The sequence below is a fragment of the Aythya marila genome (genome assembly GCF_965140915.1).
Source record: "Aythya marila genome assembly, chromosome: 3".
NCBI classification, from domain to species: domain Eukaryota; kingdom Metazoa; phylum Chordata; class Aves; order Anseriformes; family Anatidae; genus Aythya; species Aythya marila.
Genome location: NC_139044.1, coordinates 27023355 through 27040324, shown reverse-complemented (window position 1 = coordinate 27040324; position 16970 = coordinate 27023355). Strand labels below are relative to the sequence as shown.

General features: G+C 36.8%; 1 protein-coding gene across 1 annotated transcript in view; it reads right to left on the bottom strand.

Moving 5' to 3' along the window:
• FMN2 (formin 2) overlaps nucleotides 1-14178 on the bottom strand; it is a gene marked incomplete at its 5' end in the record, with an annotated part of 152964 nt that extends 138786 nt beyond the window's left edge. Inside the window, one exon of the mRNA XM_082756573.1 lies at nucleotides 12246-14178. Coding sequence (XP_082612699.1) covers nucleotides 12246-14178 — 1933 coding nt within the window. The remainder of the gene's footprint in view (nucleotides 1-12245) is intronic.
• Nucleotides 14179-16970: the final 2792 nt, after the last annotated feature.

Sequence of the window (16970 nt, the reverse complement as noted above, 5' to 3'; positions counted from 1 at the left end):
AGGACAGCAACTGCTGCTGCTAGCACCAATAACCTTAACCACCCTGTCTGCCATCACCTTGATGGAGTCGCATCTGATGGGAGATGATGTTTAGAAGGAAATATATTTGGTTTTTCTATTACAGTTACTTGATATTTCAGGGCACCTTTTATTTCCTTCTCTAACAGACACCAAAAAGATGAGGATCTCCACTACTCTGAGGGTTAGCTTTGACTGGGCTGTCTATAGAGCTATTGAACGGTGAAGGTGCCTTCTGTGTGGTCCACAGAGAGACATGGCAGATCCTGACTCAATGAATGCACTTTACAGCTTTCTTCCTATCTGGTCTGCTTAGACAACAAAGCAGCGAGCAACAGAATATTTAAGAGCTAACAAAATAGTTGCAGACATACTAGAAAACCCACACTTGCCCGCACTGAGGCACTGCACCATACCAGAGCTCACAATGTTTCTCTGAGGAGTGTGTTGTTATAACCTCACTTTTATCTTTAAAAATGTGGCTCTCTGCACTGCATCTGCAAAAGCCTGGGAGGATAGCTGCCAGTGAGCACAAGTGGAGCCTAACAATCAAATTGCATTATATTCCGAAAGCTCCCCCTTCTGCTGGTCTCATGCGATTCCCTTTTCTCACCAGCTACACCACACTTTCACCATTAGCGGAACAGCTGCGTCAGCAAATCTTAACCTATGCAGGCTGGAGACAGGCTTTCCGTTTTAATTTCTCCCAAGGAGAAGTGAATGACTTCAGTGTAACAAATCCTGAAAGCCCTATTCAGAATCATGTCAAGGGTGACTCATGCACATACCGCTTATATCTTCAAAAACCCAAATCAGTTTGATTTTTTTTTTTTTCCCCAGCTTACTCCTCCTCCCCGCCCCCACTTCAGCAAGATCAGAAATGCTCACACAGCAAAGCTTTTTCATAGGCTTTGAAGCAAAAAGTACCATAGGCCTTGCTCTATTTTGGGGACTTAAGAGAGGAAAAAAGGAAAAGGAAGAAGAGAGAGACAAAATGGTGTATATCCATTTTGTGTATGTTTTCTATCAGTCTTACAAAATATTAAGAGACCACTGTAGTCTTATGTTTTTTTCAATTCACAGAAAATTACGATTGCAAACATAGTTCAGTATATTTAAGAAAAATAGGGAAAAAGAAGAGCCAATTTTTACAGCAGTCAAGAGTTAGGAAATTTTTGCTCCTCTCTCTCAAAATCATTTTTTTCCTGTTCAATTTGTTCTCTCTCTTTTTCTACATACACAAACACCAAGGTCATAAATTAGGCCTAGATCATCTGACAAAGCACTGAGCTGTGCAGCGTCAAATGTTTCCCAGAACACTGGAATAGGACAAGCATGTCTGAGAGAAAAATCCTGCGAAGGCTTCCACAGTGGCTGGTAAGTGAACTACATGCAATTTCTTAAATACCTCACAGTACAAGTTTTAGTCCTCATACTTCCCTAAACTGCAAAGTAAAATCTTGCTGAATAATTTCCTAGAGGCAAAAGCATCTCACTTCATTTTCACCTTTCTCCTGTTTAATATGCTTTCCTAGGTCTCAGGTACACAAAACAAAGTGACTAGTATTTCACATATAAAAATTAATATTTCAAGGATCAAAAGTATTACATTTATTTAACACTTCCCTTCCATTTCTTAATAGTTTCAAATTTCAAGGTAGTTTTCCAGCTAAAGGGTAGCAGTCAGCCTACATGTAAACACAACGTACAATGTGACTGCTGAGAAAGAAGAGGTTTTCAAAGGTGCACAGTGAACCTGGGGAATGAAAGAACTGGAAACTGGTAATCTAGCTATTTCTTATTCTCTTCAAATAATAAGCCCAAGAGCTGCATAAATACATATTAAACATATATTTGCATTAAAAATAACAAATTAATTTAGTGTCTTGCTTTCCTGAAACCTGACCTGAAAGATTATGCCCACTGTTCTGGGATTAGAGAACTCATTTATTGGACTTTCTCCCTGCAGAGCTTCTAATCCTCTGCCGACTTAAATTGGGAAATTGTTCCAGATCTCTCATCCTGCGAGGGGTTTTGTTTTTGTTTTTAAAGGGGACTGAATTTTAATTGACAGATACTTTCTTTAAATAATGTGAGCTTTGTTAAACAAAATGCTGAAAACCAACAAGCAACATGTCTGCATACACAACATGGTTTTGAAACAACAACAGAAAATCCCTCTAAAAGAAACAAATACAAAATAAAATGCATCATGAATTAGTTTCCAGAAAATTCAAACCTTAATAATTTAATAGTTACAAAACTTGTCAAGGTCTAGGGTTATTGTACAAATTCCTGTGACTGTCATTAAGATATATTTCATTTCACTTTTATTCTCAGTGTAATAGCCAGTATCTGCATGTTTCCAAGGGGGAAAAAAGCAAAGGCAATGTATCGATTTCTTTATATTTTTTAAATATGTTTGTTATATTTATATCTTCTAGTATTTAGGGTGTTACCAAAGTCAGGGATTCATGGAAATTCTTAAGAGGACTATTCTTTCTTTCCTTGATAACCATCTAGTAGACTTTCTGGCTTTGTTCACAGGGATGGTAGGAACTGAACCCAAAAATCATCTTAAATTTAGATAGACTTTCTGCTTTTGACTTCTGAAGAGAATTCTAAGAGAACTAGGAAAAAGACAAATGTCAGCACTATTCTCCTCCTTCCAGTTTTTAATGCCTGCCTGCACACAGTCCAATGTCATTTCAAAGTCAGAAATATTTATTTATTAAATTCTACGAAGGAATATATTTATTGATGGAATGATAACATTCATAGACTCTTAAGCAACTGTAATCAAACTACCAATTATTAATTCAATTTCTTCTGTTCTGTATCAAAGAAAACACCATGCTTTACTTGTGTCAAGTTCTCTGAGTCTCTTGGCATCTCAGTACTCCCCTTTCTCGACACTGTCCTCTCTTAGCATTCTCTGGACTCTTAAAAATTTTACTTGAAAAATCTTGACTTGTTCTGAGTTGGATCTGCAATGTACCAACCCTTTTCCAGTTCAAGCAAGTAATTTTTTTTTTCTTTTTATTTCAGCCATAAAGTTATCCATAACAGATTTTGGATTGTGCTTGAAGATGGTTGTTATCATTCAGTTTTCAACTCACTCAACTAGAACAAGCAGTCCATTGTAGAAAGAGAAGCATGTAATACCAACAGCTTCAAGTGTTCAAGGCACCCCCAAAAATGCCATGTGTAGAACACGTGTGCTTACTTCAGGAAGCAAGGGTACAAGCTGGAGCTGCCACCTGCTTCTGCTGCCACCTCTGGGGCCAACACAGCACAGGAGAGGCAGAAGTGGCACCTCAAACAAACATCAGTGAAATGCTTTCAGGCCCTATCTGAGGTCTGCCAAAATCTGAAAACGAGATTCCACAAAAATGAAGATATCAAGGAAAGCTGCCCCAGAAAGAGGCTACAAAGTAGAGTTTTTTTTTTTTTTTTTTTTTTTTTTTTTTTTTTGTGTGTGTGTGTGTGTGAGTGTGTGTTTTCTTTAAAAAGCCCTACCATTGATCTCATTGTTGATCCATCATGTCCCATGACAGAACTAAGCATCTGTATTTTTTTAAACAGCTTGTTCCACTTGGGCTTGCTAAGAGACATGACAACACCACTAATTTCAGCATAACATCCAATGGTCTATTAAAATATTAACTTAACTCTATGCTAGACTTGCACTGATCATACTTGAAAAGAGACAAAGCAATTTTAAATCATGAACTGGTTAACACAGACCTTGGTCCTGGTGAATGAACTCCTGGAACAGCCCATCTGATATCAGCCCATCTCCTAACTTTGAAATTTGGGTTTTAATACAGGAAGACAAGAGTTTACCAAAAATTTCCATTGGTGATGAAAAGGCTGAGTCCAGCAAGTGCTAAGGTCAGGAGCCTGCTCTACTCCCGCAGTAACTATGCAATGAAATTCCCCTGCCTGACCAAGTGTATCATAGCACGAAGTAAAACTGGGCCAAAATGGATTTGTGCCCCTATGGTGGAAGAGAAGATACATGACAGCGTCCCTTGTCAAAGCCAACAGTAATTTTCATCTTTGGATAAGTGATTTGCAATATTCTGTTTTGTACAGAACCCAGATTAATCCCTTTCTACCACTTTTGCATTGCCTAGAAAACAGCCATGCATAAAAAAAATAAAAATAATAAAAACAGTCTTATTGATCTTTGTTGAAACGATGCTGTATTTTGTTCTATTTTACTTTACCTTCTTATTGAGTAGCCAACGATATCTTACAATTTCCTTCTTCAGGATTCATTCCAAAGCCTTGCTTGTTGCTGCAGCCAAACTGAAGAGGACTGAAATTGCCTGGATCATTTGCAACAACAACATAATACTTTTTCTAAAAAGCAGGTATTAAAACTTTGCTACCACCAGAGCTTCAAAATTTTAAAATATTTGTGATGGTCTGTGACAGTTTTTTCTGCATCTTTGCAAATTAGCAAGTCTCTTACGCACTCCATATTTCTAACGTGAATGTTAAGCTCCTTAAGATTTTGCTTTCACAGTGACAAAGTTTTTCTATCTTACTCCCACTCTGCTTTTTCTAATAACGCATAGGCATTACAGCATAAATTGAGGCAAAGTATTAACTAAGCTTTTATATACGATAAAATAAGGTGCAAAGGTAAAGATAATATCTTACATTTCAATAGGTATATTCGATCATGTGAATGGTAAGAGTATTTTTTATGTGCCACTAAATGACTTTCAGAAGCTGATTTTTTTAAAGTAACAAACAATTCCCCAGCTACAATGCAACAGTGATACACAGTACAAAATACCTTTCTAAAAATATAAAAAAGATTCACGCTCCTACACCATTATATTGCTTGTCTGCCTTTCACTTTCCTTTATTTTCAATTTCTAACACATTATTATTGAATATTACAGAGGTACATTACTAAAACTTTCCTAATTTCAGAGTGGTTTATATTAAAACAGAATCTGTGTCTGTCTACCAAATGTTTTAGGTATCATTTGCATCTCTGGCAACTTCCAGATTGTATTTTCTAGGTGCTTAGGTTCCTCTCAGCAAGTATTTAATTCTGTCCATTTTTACCCTTTTAGTTTCTGTGGTGATTTGCAACGTGAAGTTGGTATTCTGTGCCAAGTTCTCCCAGGCTGCTGGAAAGCTGCATTTCTTTGTCTGACTCTTTAAAGTGAGAAGCACCTCTGATGTTTTTTTGGGCAGCTATTTCTAACTGCTTCTTCTGTCAGTCCAAACTGATACACACAGCATGATTTTATGACCCAATTTAATAAAACAACTCGATTCCCAATCGTTCCACATTTCATTTAGCATTTAATTGCAACTGGCTCATCTCTACCTTAGAAGTAAATTCAAGTATTTGCACAAGCAACTACAGGTCACAAAACACAACTGAGCTGGACCAGCAAGCCTCTGAAGTGGGACATATAATAACTGATTTCTTTCAACCTAGCTATGATAGCCCTGATGCTTTCTTTCTCTACAGGACCATATACACCCAAAGTCTAATCTCCTCCAACAGCTGCTGACTTTTTACATTCTTAAACATTTACACAATGTTTAAGAGTGTTTTTTGTTTTTGTTTTAAAGTTAGGTACAAAGAAAAAAACACTGCTAAAATGAAGAAATGGAACAAGCAAAAAATTAGTTATGTTCCATGAAAAATAAATATATATGCCTGCCTATTTGTGCCATGTTTGTACATATTTGTGCCATATTCTATATTCCTTGAGACCTCATCCAAATAAACTTAATCCCATCTCCCTCACTGTAAGTAGGTCTTTATGTTCTTTCACTGATGTAATCAAATATTTCCCTCAGCCATTTCTCAGCATACTATATTGACTTGGCTCTTTGCATGACAAAAAAAAAAAAAAAAAAAAAAAAAAAAAAGTGTTTAGATACACACCCTCTATTGTGAATGCAATGTTTTAGGTTTGTGTTTTGTTTTGTTTTTTCCCCCCTAAATGAAAACCACTTCAGCTCCATGACTGTTAGCAGATGTTAATGTAGTTAATTATCGTGTTACTGCAGTATTGACTTCATTTTCCAGCAACTTTTTCCTTATTGGTGCAGGGAAGAGGGAAGTATACAACAATTATTTTCCCCCCTGGTATACACTACTTATTATGTATCTTCAAGGGACATCTGAGATGGATCTTGGCTTCAAATAAATTCATTGTGGAAGTAATTACAGTGGGTAGCTTTTTTTCTCTCTATAGTTTATCTATGCTTCCTCCTGATTCAAATTCACACCGGGTTCAGACCTCTGGCATTCCTGATAAATTTCATATAAATCTTAAGACTGAACAATTCATATTTTTATTGCCAAATAAGAACATTTCAATGGCAAGTCTCATTTCTTACTGGGCTTTCCTGCCACTATTTAGCTGTATATGTCAAGACACCAAAATTACTAAGGTCCCAAGCATTTGTGTCCTCTGAATTTATATATTTCTATTTAGTTTCATCCATATTAGGATTTACTATTACTGTGATAACACATGCACAATCTCATTACCACTGCATCTTACCTTTGCAAAATAGCTAATTGATTTAATGTGTTATATCATATATACACCTACAGATAAAATAGGTCATGTTCTGTATTCATCTATTCATGTTCTGAGAATAATGCAAAGTTTTGCATCAGAAAACACAGCCCACCTCCTATTCATGGTCAGGGAGCTGAGGCATTTCCATTGAAGGAAATTCATCCTCATCAGCAGTAACATGAAAATAAAAATGAGAAATTGCCATTTTGTAATCAACGTAATGCAGACCATCTCCTCGTCCCTAACTTCCTCCAGATGAACAGCAATGTAGGAACACAGGGAGTTGCTGCTGCTCACAGGCAGGAGTGAGGTGACAGTGTCAAGCCCTCATACATCCTTTCATCACCTTCTTTGCACAATGTCTGCTTTGTGCAAAGCAGATATATTCCTTGTATTAAATAACCTTATCTCTACAAAAAGACAAATTGTATGCATAAAGGTAAGTTTCCAGAAACCGTCGTATTCCACATGACCAGTATAGAATTATGCTTTTAAATGTGCCTGAAAATAGTCAAAGCCACAGCCACAAAACCACCCACACATATATGCTTTATCACTACTCTTCCTTACATAAGTTCACATTTTTAAAGGAGTAGTTTATAAGGAATACTCTTGGCCATATTCTGAGCTTGGTTAAACTAGAGCACAAACAAAATACATTGGCTAATTGGTACTTTCACATTTTCTGTCACTGTGATTCACATCAGCACTTGATCCCTCATAAAGCAGGCAGCCTATAATATTCCTGGGGATGCTTTTCAATGCCAAGTTTATTTTTATTTTTAGACACCACGATGTAGAGAAAAAGGTGAGGCCTGCTTTAAGTAGGTTTTGCACAAAAGAACCTATGCACTTTTTAAAAAGCCAAACATCTGGACACCACTAATCCAGCACCCTCCAAAAGAAAACAAAGCACAATTAGATCCAAGAAACATACTCAAACTTAAATTCCATATAGCTATTCATACCGGAAGAATCTCTTGCTCTTTTCACGTAACCAAAGTCACCGAAGCATACAATGTCCTTCATGACTAGTTCTAGCCATCTCCTCTGTGGGATGGATTAACACTGGTTCTAGGCCTCAGATCCAAGCAGAGCTGCGTGGACCTTCAGCTACAAACTGTTCTTTCTCCCTTTGCCCAAAAGTGATCAGCAGGAAACCAAAAAACCACATCTTTAGCTGAGGTGCAAGCTGGGCTCAACTCAACTCATCATACCTCAACTCCAGCAGAGGTTGCCTGAGAGATGCAGTCACCCAGCCCCATGACCAAAACCCGTTACTTCCAACGAAGCTCCAGATAAAGATCAAAGCATTAATCATAAGACTATCAAAACAACACTGTGGCAGCCCTGTATTCCAGTGACATTACTCACATTGCTCCGATTCCCATATTGCAGTGCTGGCACAGTAACATTAAAGCTGCTTATCTGCACTCAGCAGTTTCTCCATAATGAATTGCCCCCCATTTTCAAGTACTTTTTATGGTAGTTGGACTGGATTTTTGCTTTTTTTTTTTTTTTTTTATTACACTCTCTGGGCTTGAGTTTTCTAGGCAAAAAGAGTATGTGATCATACATCACATGAAGGGATGTTCTTGGGTAGGCTACATTGAGGCTACATTGTCCCGCCATCAGATAAAAGACATTTGTATTACTGCTAAGAAACATCAGCAAAAGAGTATACTGTAAATAGCCTTACATAACAGTTGCATGATAAATGTTCTTCTCAGCACACCAATAAATACAAATCCATATTGTGTGCAACATCATGCATCAGAATACAAAAAAAATTTACAAAAGCATCTAAAAAGATTTACTATATGTCTCAGACACAAGCTTTCATTCTAGTTTTTCAAGTTTCACATACTTATCTTTACTAAGACCTTTGTAGAAGCTTGCAGACAATGTACTGGAGCTGCAAGTGGGTGTAGGTGACATTAGCACTTTGCAGCAGTAACATAAAGTGGTCTTTGTGAGAACCAGGCTTGCATTCCATGGAAATCAGAGAGAGGCCATGATCACAAAAGCATGGGATTGAGTTCAGGTTTTTATTTTATGGTAAATCAGATTTTTGTTTGCTTCCTGTTTACAGCTAAAGTTAAGACAGATGTGAAACTGTGAACAGAAATTTAATGATAAATGGGCAGATTGAAATAGATTCACACACCAAATGTGTTACAGTCAGCCAACAGAGATTAGAAAGGGCATACGTTTGTTTTGATAAAGTTTAATTACAGCCCGGTGTAGCTGATTGAACATTCAGTTACATTCAGTTTATGTAACAGATCCTTCCTATCTGCTTTGCAATCACTGCAACTCAAATTAGTGCAAGGATAAACTCCTTTCTCTTAACTGAGCCTATTAGATCTTCTCTTTCAGTTATGTGAATGTTTGGAAACGTTTTTCATTTCCCACCATGACACTGTCTTGACGTTAGCAAATACCATTCATTGCCACATCCTGAAGAAAAGAACCAACCCTTATTCATTCAGGTTCAGCTTGTGTCCTCCTGGGACCAGAATGTGAAACCCGTGGCTCCACTGCACATCAGGTAACCTAGAACTTGTAATTACTGTCACTGCAATTTCAAATACAGCTGTCCTCATCAAAAAAGATCTGCTGCCTTAATTACAAAATACCCATAAATTTGTCCACACCAGATTCTTAGCCATTGTATCAAATTCAATTTAAAATACTGTACTGTACTTATTTCTCACATAAATCAAAAATAAAAATATTAATTAGAGGCAAAGTTAGAAAAGTGCCTTTTTTTTTTTTTTTTTGGCAAACTGTATTCTTTGCTTCTCCCCCTAAAATTCAAACAGGACTATTTTTTTTTTATTCATAGTTACAATTCCAGTTGTTGGTTTCCATCTGCATTTCGCATTGAAGAAGCCTTAGTTCACATGGATCATTGTGAAAACCAAATGGCACACAGCCAAACTACAATGTTGTGCCAAAGTAGGCCAGTCATCTGCATAGAATCTGCTGTCATTAAAATCAATGACTGAAGTGTTGTGGAATATTTTACATTATTCTAGTTATAAACGCAAAACCGACATTGCAGTCACTGCACAGCAAGATGGGATTTTGTGCTCCAGGCAAGAAGCTAACATATCCACACACATACACACACACATAAAGCATTCTTTATAATTCCTTATTTCTACATTTATTTCTAAAAGCCTGATTGTAATCACCTCATTGATGCATGTGATGGATGCAATTAAAATGCAACAATTTTCCAAAACAATATTTACATTGCCAGGAAATTATTTCTGTAATTGTTGCTATGCAGACAGGTTTAAATAAAAAGACTTCGCTGCTCTTACAGCAATGACAGCCAGCTTGTGGGAATATAAATGTTCAGTTTAACTTCCCTTTTCCTTGCATGGTAGTTATTGTTTGTGTATTCCTGATAATTTTCAGCTTATATTTTATAGAAACCAGAAGACCAACCAAAAAGAGAGATGAAGTGTTATCATGTCATTTCCAATTCCCTCATTTCAAGCTACTCTGCATGAACTGAAAGGTGTAATTGTCCTCTGCTTGTAAAGACAGCTGGCATATACATGCAAATTAGGGTCACAGTAATTTCCATAAGAGACAGAACTACTGTTGCATTGGACAGTGGTCCCTTCACAATAACAGTATAACTGTTGGTGGGATAAGAGAAAACAAAACAAAAACAAAAAACTTCAATAACAGGTAAATCAAAAATTTATAAGGAAACATGAAGCTTGTTTCCTCAAAAATAAGGTTTTAAAAGTAACTGTCCTTGAGATTTGCCAAAAAATTATTTTCCTCATAGCACCACCATAAAACTGAGTCTAATTAGTGGTGATGCAATTTAAAGCTTTGCACTTTGTTTATAAGTTGTATATATATTGATAGCAAAAAAAAAAAAAAAAGTGTTTTACACACCAAAAACTTGGAAGTAGAGATCACCTCCAGTTGCAAAACTTTAAATAGGAATGTTTGAAATTAAATCTAAGTAAATGGGTGGAAGGGATTTAAAACACAAAAAGGATTCAGCTCTCTTTGGAGAGGGCTAGCTCCCCTGAGAGGGGAGGCTTTTTGTGTGAGGTTGGGGATTTCTATTCAAGACAACTGAAAAATGAAAGTATTCTCATTTCAAGTGACAAACGTTTTACCTGAGAATTTTGCACTCTTTGAGTTTGTTGCTGTGTGAAAAAAGCCACTAATTTTAACTTTGGTTTCCAGGCAGGTTCATTCACTAGTAATATTTTGGTGTCAAGTAGAACATAAAGCGTACAAAGAAAGTGAATGCAAGTGACTACAAGTTATGTAATTTTTTTAAATCTGCATTATAAGATAGCATTTTCATAATGAATAGCTGTTGATAGCTCAATTGTTTTCTTGTATGTGATTTTTAAATTATGTAATTGTTCCCTTCATAAATGATACTAATTTGTTTATTTTTCATAAAAGCACAAAAAGATTCTCACTATTTTTTGCAAATAGCTCTGATACGTTGATACAGTTACTGTGCTCACACACACAAAACAGATCCATTCAAAACAAACCTGGACAGTGTTATTAATTCAGCTGCTTTAATCTTACATATTCACTGCAAACATCAGTTGTATTCTTAGTGTTAATTTTCTTAAGTGAAAAATTAATGGAATATGTTGCTGAATTTACTGTGTATACATACTTCATATTTGACAGATGTAACAGAGGCCTTCTCTATTTGTCAATGCCTTAGCTTTTACAAAAAAAAAAAAAAAATTGCAGATAGAGGAAAGAAAGGAAAAACAAACGCAAGCAAATGAGCAACAACAAAAAAAAAAAACACAGTGCAGGACAACATAATCTATGCACACTATTTCATTTTTAGACTGTGTTTCTGGGCCTTTTTGACAGGATGCAAGTTGCCTAATAGACAAGGTAAAAGAATGCTTTCCTGAATGAGTCACATGATTCAGCCTGAACAGCAGCCATCCAGAATTACCAAAATCTACTCTACAGTGTTTCCCTTCTCCATTTTATGCTACTTTTTGAAGCCATTAAAATTTTTTTCCTTCTCCTTTTTCCCCTTCTGAAGGGGAAATTGTTTTTTTTTTTTTTTTTTTTTTTTTTAACTCCCCCTGTAGTGCTGTTCATCTGTGCTTGCATGCCTTTTTCCTTTTTGTACTAAGTGAAACCTCATCATTGCCTCAGTCTAATACCAGGTGCAGCTCTCAAATATTTACAGCATATCAGAATTATTACAGTATTTCTTGTGCCTAGCACAAGAAAAGCCTGAACAGGCTCACAGTTACAAAAAGCTTCAGCTCCGAAAGACTCATTTAAGCAGAGAGCTAGTCTGCTTCAAGTAATGCATCTCTTAGCATTTTTCAACAAGAACACTTTTAAGGCATCCAGCCTTTTTCAACTGGATGTAGACAAAGAAGGGTAAAAAGAAAAACTTCAAAGAGTTAGGCACTTCCTTTACTGGCTGACACTGAATACAGAGAAGCTATTCTCATTAATAAAATGTGAATGTGGTTATAAGGTTAGGCCTTCCATTTTAAAACTGTCAGTTCAAGTAAAGACAACAGTACATGCAAAGGCCTGAATTCATGTATTTTAAATATATTTCAAAGACTCTCAAAAAACAAAAACAAAAAAAAAAAAACACACATCACTCACCTGAAAAGACATTGGGAAATGTCTCTGCAGAAGCCTGCACCCCTGAGGACTTTCTTGAATGAGTCAAAGGCACTCTTTCTGTTTGAAATTTCTCTCTAAACCCCTTGTGCTCCAAGTAGCCTGCAGAGCCCACTTTCTGTGTTATCTCATATTTGTGATTAGATATCTCTTCTGTCCAGTCTGCTGAACGGCTAAACAAACCTGCCACACTAGCAGACCTCTGCTTCTTAATTGGGACTTTTTTGTGGAAGGACTCCTGCCTCCTTGTAAAAAGTGGGCTCTGGGATGGGGAGGGAGAAGGTGAATGGTTGGGAGAACTCAGTTGCCTAGTTGTAGTTTTGATGTAACAAGGATTAATTAGATAGGGCTTAAAGCATCCGGAACCAAGCATTGGACTGCCTGCTGTCCCCTCAGAGGACAAAATGCCATCTTTAATTTCTGTAGATAAACCATTATGCAGGTTCTCTTGACTGTCTGACAGAGTATGTTTCCCTTCCTGAGTCTCAGCAGCATGATCATGGCCTGCATCTGAAATACCATCCTCTGTTCCTGAACCCTGCAAATCAATAGCCTGCACTTCAGCAATGTGAGTCTCAGAATCTACTACTGAGGTTGGAGAACGTAGTGTGAAGCTGTGGGTTTCAGACGCATTTTCTACTGCAGTTCTGTTTAAATCATCTTCTAGTTCACCAACTAAAGCATCCACAGCAGTGAGCTGTCCCTGTTCCTCAATCAATAGCTTACATTCTTGTTTTTCAAATAAGCCGTTACCAGGAGAGCCCGTTCCATTTACCGCTTCTTTCAGTTCACATTCAGTTGCACAGGAGACAGGAACGTTTTCCGCAATTTCAGATGCTGTTGGAAAAGCCTTCACAGTGTCTGGGCTACTCTCTTTGTCAGTGGTAGTTATTGAAAGAAACCGTTCAAAATCCAAGGGGGCTGCTTGAGAATTAGCCATGTGTCGGCCCATTGTTTTGGTGACAAGGTCCTCAGTTCCAACAGTAATTGCCCCCTGCTGCTGCTGCAGTCTAATAGCTTGCTGGATATCAGAAAGCAAATCCTCTTGTTCTGCAGCTGAATGGAAACTGTATATATCCGTATCAGAGCCAGAGCTGGTCCTTTGTCCATCCTGTGTCTCTGCAGCAGCTGGGACGGTTTCATTTCTGATTTCAAAATGTTCGGCATCTGTGTCTGAGAGACCCCCTTCATCTGCAGAGATGCTTATATCTGGAGTTTTAGTAACAATTGAATGAGTACTGTCCAGCTCTCCAGTCTGCAAGGCCTGGCTTTGCAAAACATCCTCCCTTGAACTACTATTCCCATCTTTAGCCTTGGACAGATTTTTTCTGATCCTCAAATTTGAAAATACTGAGGCCCTTGAGTCCGACTTATTCTTCTTTTTAGCAGATTCACTTCCTTTTGCATGCTTCCCCAGTCCCCTTCTGCTTCCCGATACCTTCTTTGTGCTATCCGTATCCTTCGGCCCAGAGGTATCCTCTCCTCCTTCATGCACATCACTTGTATTTTTTCTTAGCTTCCCATCTTGATTCCCCATGATTTTTCGCAGTGCAACACCTTCGGTAATCAAGCCATGCTCCCGGTTTTCTTTCCTTTGGCCTGCTGGCAAGATCCCCTCTAGCGATCCAGGTTTGTTTTCAGGCGGTGGTGATGCAAGTGAAGCAAATGCTTGCTGTGCCTCTCTCCCATCTGCTACAGCTGCCTTTTTGCATAATGTGCTGCTTGCACTGGGCTCCGCTGGGACATGCTCAGTACAGCACTGTGAGCTGCAGACAGCTCCTTCCAATGGCTGCTGCTCACAGAGCCGCCTGCTCTCTGGGTTTCTGCTGCACTCCTGTTTCTTTAGGAAAGATTCTGTGAAAAGTATCTCCTTTATAAAAGTCACTTCTTTTTCCACAGTTTTTATTGCCTGCATTGCAAGCTCAGAGTGTCACCAAATCATTTATAATTTCAGGACTTCAATGTTCATGTTCCTGGAGGGGGAAGGAAAAAATAAAAGTTAAAGAAGGGTACTATAATTATTCTACAATTGTTCAAATGAATAAACTAATAACTTTGGAAAGATAAATATTATAATTATTCAATAATTTATAAGGTGCTTAAGCATATGCTACTCTGACAGCTTACAGAGTACCTCTGGTTATTTACATGTTTACTTTTTAAAGGCCACCAAAACATGATAAATAATTTTAAAAGGAAAGTCACTCTGAAAATAGATAGAATAAAGATAATAAACAAAGAGTTCTTTCCACAGTTTTAAAGAGTTGTGCTTAAAATTCAATGCATCATGGTAATTACATTATAAAAAGCCTCCCACAATTTGTATTCTGAGATGGTACATATACTATTATTCCCAGGAGATTCAACTCATCAATATTAACACACCACCATTGTTTTCCCTGATAAGAACATCTGGCATGAAACAAGAAGAAAAAACAACAACAAAAAAAATAGAACTATTCAAATGCAACTAAGGAAAAAGATACAGTGAAGCATTCCTCCATTTCACCCTATATATTTAATAATTGATTCAAACTCAGATACTTGCTAACTATTTTGGAACCTTGTGCAACAATTGTTTCTTTTCCTCCATTTTTGGTTTAGATGTATAAGCATCCGTACCTCATAGCTACATTTCCTGAACTTCCAGACAGGTACTCGCTCCCCCTTTTAAAATTTAGATTTAAAATAACTCCAATAGAAACCAAAGAGCAAAAGCATACTGAATCACCAAGTTGGATCAGTTCAGTATTGTGATTCAAATCCAGCCAAAAATCTGATCTCTCTCTCTAAATTGCCTGGTCTACTTGGTTCATTTTCTGTGAAGGACTTTACGCATTCCTCACACTTCTGAGCTCCTTTAGCAGCAATTTCCCTTTTGCTTAAAATAATACATTATTCCAGATAACTGCATCCTACTGATTTACTTAATTATTACTTTTGATATTATTCTCCACCTATGAGAGGTTTCACTTGCTTTTCTCTGCCTTAATACATATTTAATAAGAAAAAAATATCACTCACACTTTAAAAAAAATATGTAAGCACCACCCCCCTTCCCCCCCCACCCATGCTCTTCCACCCCCCCAAAGTCTACCAAATCTTTACAAATTTGGGCTGTTATCATTGTTAAATAATTACTGTTAATTCAGTTGGGAAAGAAGAGCACTGTCAATAATACACATAACTAAATCATTCTGAACCATCGTAATTTTTTCCTTGTGCTTTTTGTTCACTAACTGCTCTGATGCAAGTCCTGTCCTGAAGGGCCTGTGGCTTAGGCACCAGAAGTATTTCCATCCACAAGAACTCAAAAGTTTTAAGCACATCACATGATTTTGTACATTCAGTGTTTTTTTCTAGTTTACACTTATCTAATAGCAGAATTCATCTACTTTTTTTTTTTTCTTCTTTTTCAATTTTATAATTTAGTAAAAAAACCAACAAACAAAAAAACACACATAAGTATACTAACAAGAGCTAGTGAAGCAAAATCTGCAAGAACAGCATTAGGTCATTTTGCCTTTTATCTCCATTCCTGCCTTTGTTTTCTGTTATCTTAATTAATTATTTCAATTTAGATTCTGTTATCTTAGTTTCTAATTTGTTTGTACTTAAACTTGTATGACATTATTGCATACTTGAAAAAGGCTTTCAAAAACTCAAATAATCTACTGCATCTGAAGATACACACTAAGAATTACCTAAGGCACGACTGGAAGGAACCACAATAGTAGAATACTACCTTGATGTGAGAGGGATTTTTACTCATTACAGACCTGACAAGAATGAAACATTTGATTACAACTGAAGCATTGTAACCTCCAACCCCATCTAAAACCTCTCAACCCACTAAAAACTTCCCAAAAGAAACATAGTACAGAAATAAAATAAAGATACCGTAGACTGAATGTGTAAAGGAAATGCAGACTTAGTGAGGTGTTCTAAAGCATTCCCCACTCTTTTCTTCTCCAGAAACTCACAGTCTCAAAACACTGCCATTACTACTAATGATAATTCACCAGCAGTAATCATGCTGTCAATTACACTGCAAAATCAAGCTACCAACAAAGCTGGGTTAATAACACAGTGAAGTGAAAGACCGATCTTTGTTTTTTAATTAGATGCTAGAAACTTCTCTCTCTACAAATGCATCATGTACTTACACTACTTCCTAGCTTTCATAAAATTGCTCATCCTGATGAGCAATTTTATTAGTTTTTTAAAAATGTACAGATAAGGATATTACCTGAGTTTAAGTGTGTCATAGTATTTATTTTTTATTTTTTTAAATTTATGACTGTAAACCTGAAAGAAAAATAACTATAAGAAATATGTAGTGGAGATACACATATATACACTTTCTGAATAACCTTTCTGAATGTCATATCTGAAACAAATGTGAAGCCCAGGTAGTATTTCTGATCAATATGGGGAAATAGTATCACCAAAATGATATTATTCATACATACTTATATGAAAAACTTTATATGTGAACTGCTGTTTAATATACAGAAGGCATACAAGGCATTTACAGTTACTCTAAAGTGGCAGTGATAGATACAACTCTCAAACAGCATTTGCTGAGAAGTACGAACAGTTAACATCAACCAAATATAAAAATTAATTAAATATTTTAAGTGCTTAGCTTCTCACAAGAAACATAATATTATTAAAGACAGCAGCAACCAGAGCATTTTGGCATCT